Here is a 1,780-nt window from a genome sequence, read left to right as displayed (position 1 = left end):
TTACGAGCTGAACTATACTGATGGAATTGACTTTGAAAAATGGCTACTTATTATAATCGGCTGATGACTTGGAGTTTAGGATAAACGGTTAATACATCAAACAACAGAGATAATTAATTAATTTAAATTTGTGAATAATGAATCAATAGTAGGTAGAAGTATGTCCATAAGCACACATACTCGTGTACACATGCATCTGTTCTGGTACGTATTTTCCCGCCTGTACGTATATAACACGTACGTCCTTGTTTCCCGCACCCACCCTTCCTCACCTGCAGCTGCGTGTGGAGGCGCCAGACGCGGGTTTCGAGCGTGTTGAGCTGATTCTCCATGACGTTTTCCATGTAGCTCTTGTGTGCCATGAGCTCGAGCGTGTCTCCCGGGGTGCTGAGGGCGCGCTCTGTGATCTCTTTCAGCTCCGCACATAGCCTGGGGGGTGGGGGGGGGCGGTTGATGTTGATTGTGAATGTAATAGGGGATGTTACAGTGATTAGTATACAGATACTTGCAATGATAAGGACAATTAACGATATATAGAGTACAGCATCACATAAAGATACACTAGCACATGATTTACAAAAATACACAGCACAGCATTACACACAAACACATAGTATAGCATCATACAGAGATACACAGAACAGCATTTACAGAAATACAACACAGCGTCACAAAAATACACCTGCACAGCATTACACAGAAACACACATCAAAGTATTACATACAAACAACACAACGGAGATACACAAACATAATCACCACACAAACACACAGCACGACGTCACAGAAACGAACCACGCTTTTCAACCACACAACCCAAAGACAAGGAGGACCCACGTCTCGGCTGTAGCGCAGTACTGCCTGTGGAGGTGCAAGAGCATCTCCCTGCGCAGGTTAGTCACGCGCGACACCAGCGCCGCCACGAGGGCCTCGCAGTGCACTTCGTAGGGCCCCAGTTCCACCACCTTCAGGAGAAAGGATAAATATATATAAATATATATATATATATATATATATATATAGAGAGAGAGAGAGAGAGAGAGAGAGAGAGAGAGAGAGAGAGAGAGAGAGAGAGAGAGAGAGAGAGAGAGAGAGAGATTATGACGGGAATGTAAGGTGAGAATTAAGAGGAATTAATATTATTATAATTATTATTTTTTGGGGGAAGGGGTCGTTTCATAGATATAATTTTATTAAACAATAATAATAGTAATTATTAATATATATTTTTTTCTATTGGTAAATAATAAAAATAATTATCATTATTCCTTTGATGAAGAGTTGTCACGTAAATATAATATAAGTATCTATCTACCTATCCATTTATTTCTCTATCAACCAGTATATCTATCTACCCCTCTCCAAGACCAGGTTATATTCGATCATTCAAAATTATCACTAGCGGCGAATACCTCCTTTTGGATTTAAAAATTAAAAAAAAAATATTTAAAACGTTGAAATTCGATTACAAAACAAAAAGAAGAAGAAGAAGAAGAAGAAGAAGAAGAAGAAGAAGAAGAAAGAAGAAGAAGAAGCAGAAGAAGAAGAAGAAGAAGACGCAGATGAAGAAGAAAGAAGAAAGAAGAAAAAGAAGCAGAAGAAGACGAAGACGCAGATGAAGCAGAAAAAGCAGAAGAAAAAGAGGAAGAAGAAAAAGAAGAAGAAGAAGAAGAAAGAAGAAGACAGAAAAAAGAAGAAGAAAGAAGAAGAAGAAAGAAGAAGAAGAAAGAAGAAGAAGAAGAAGAAGAAGAAGAAGAAGAAGAAGAAGAAGAAGAAGAAG

The 1,780-nt window shown here is 38.6% G+C and overlaps 1 protein-coding gene across 1 annotated transcript in view; it reads right to left on the bottom strand.

Annotated features, from left to right (window-relative positions):
* Positions 1-941, bottom strand: part of LOC125030630 (dynein axonemal heavy chain 7-like) — a 106,281-nt gene extending 105,340 nt beyond the window's left edge. Inside the window, 2 exon segments of the mRNA XM_047620808.1 lie at positions 273-429; positions 838-941. Coding sequence (XP_047476764.1) covers positions 273-429; positions 838-881 — 201 coding nt within the window. The 5' untranslated portion in view covers positions 882-941.
* Between the last annotated feature and the right edge of the window lie 839 nt (positions 942-1,780).

Source organism: Penaeus chinensis, chromosome 2, assembly GCF_019202785.1.
Source record: "Penaeus chinensis breed Huanghai No. 1 chromosome 2, ASM1920278v2, whole genome shotgun sequence".
Taxonomy (NCBI): Eukaryota; Metazoa; Arthropoda; class Malacostraca; order Decapoda; family Penaeidae; genus Penaeus; species Penaeus chinensis.
The sequence above is the reverse complement of the archived record's forward strand: the minus strand, read 5'-3'. Positions and strand labels throughout refer to the sequence as shown.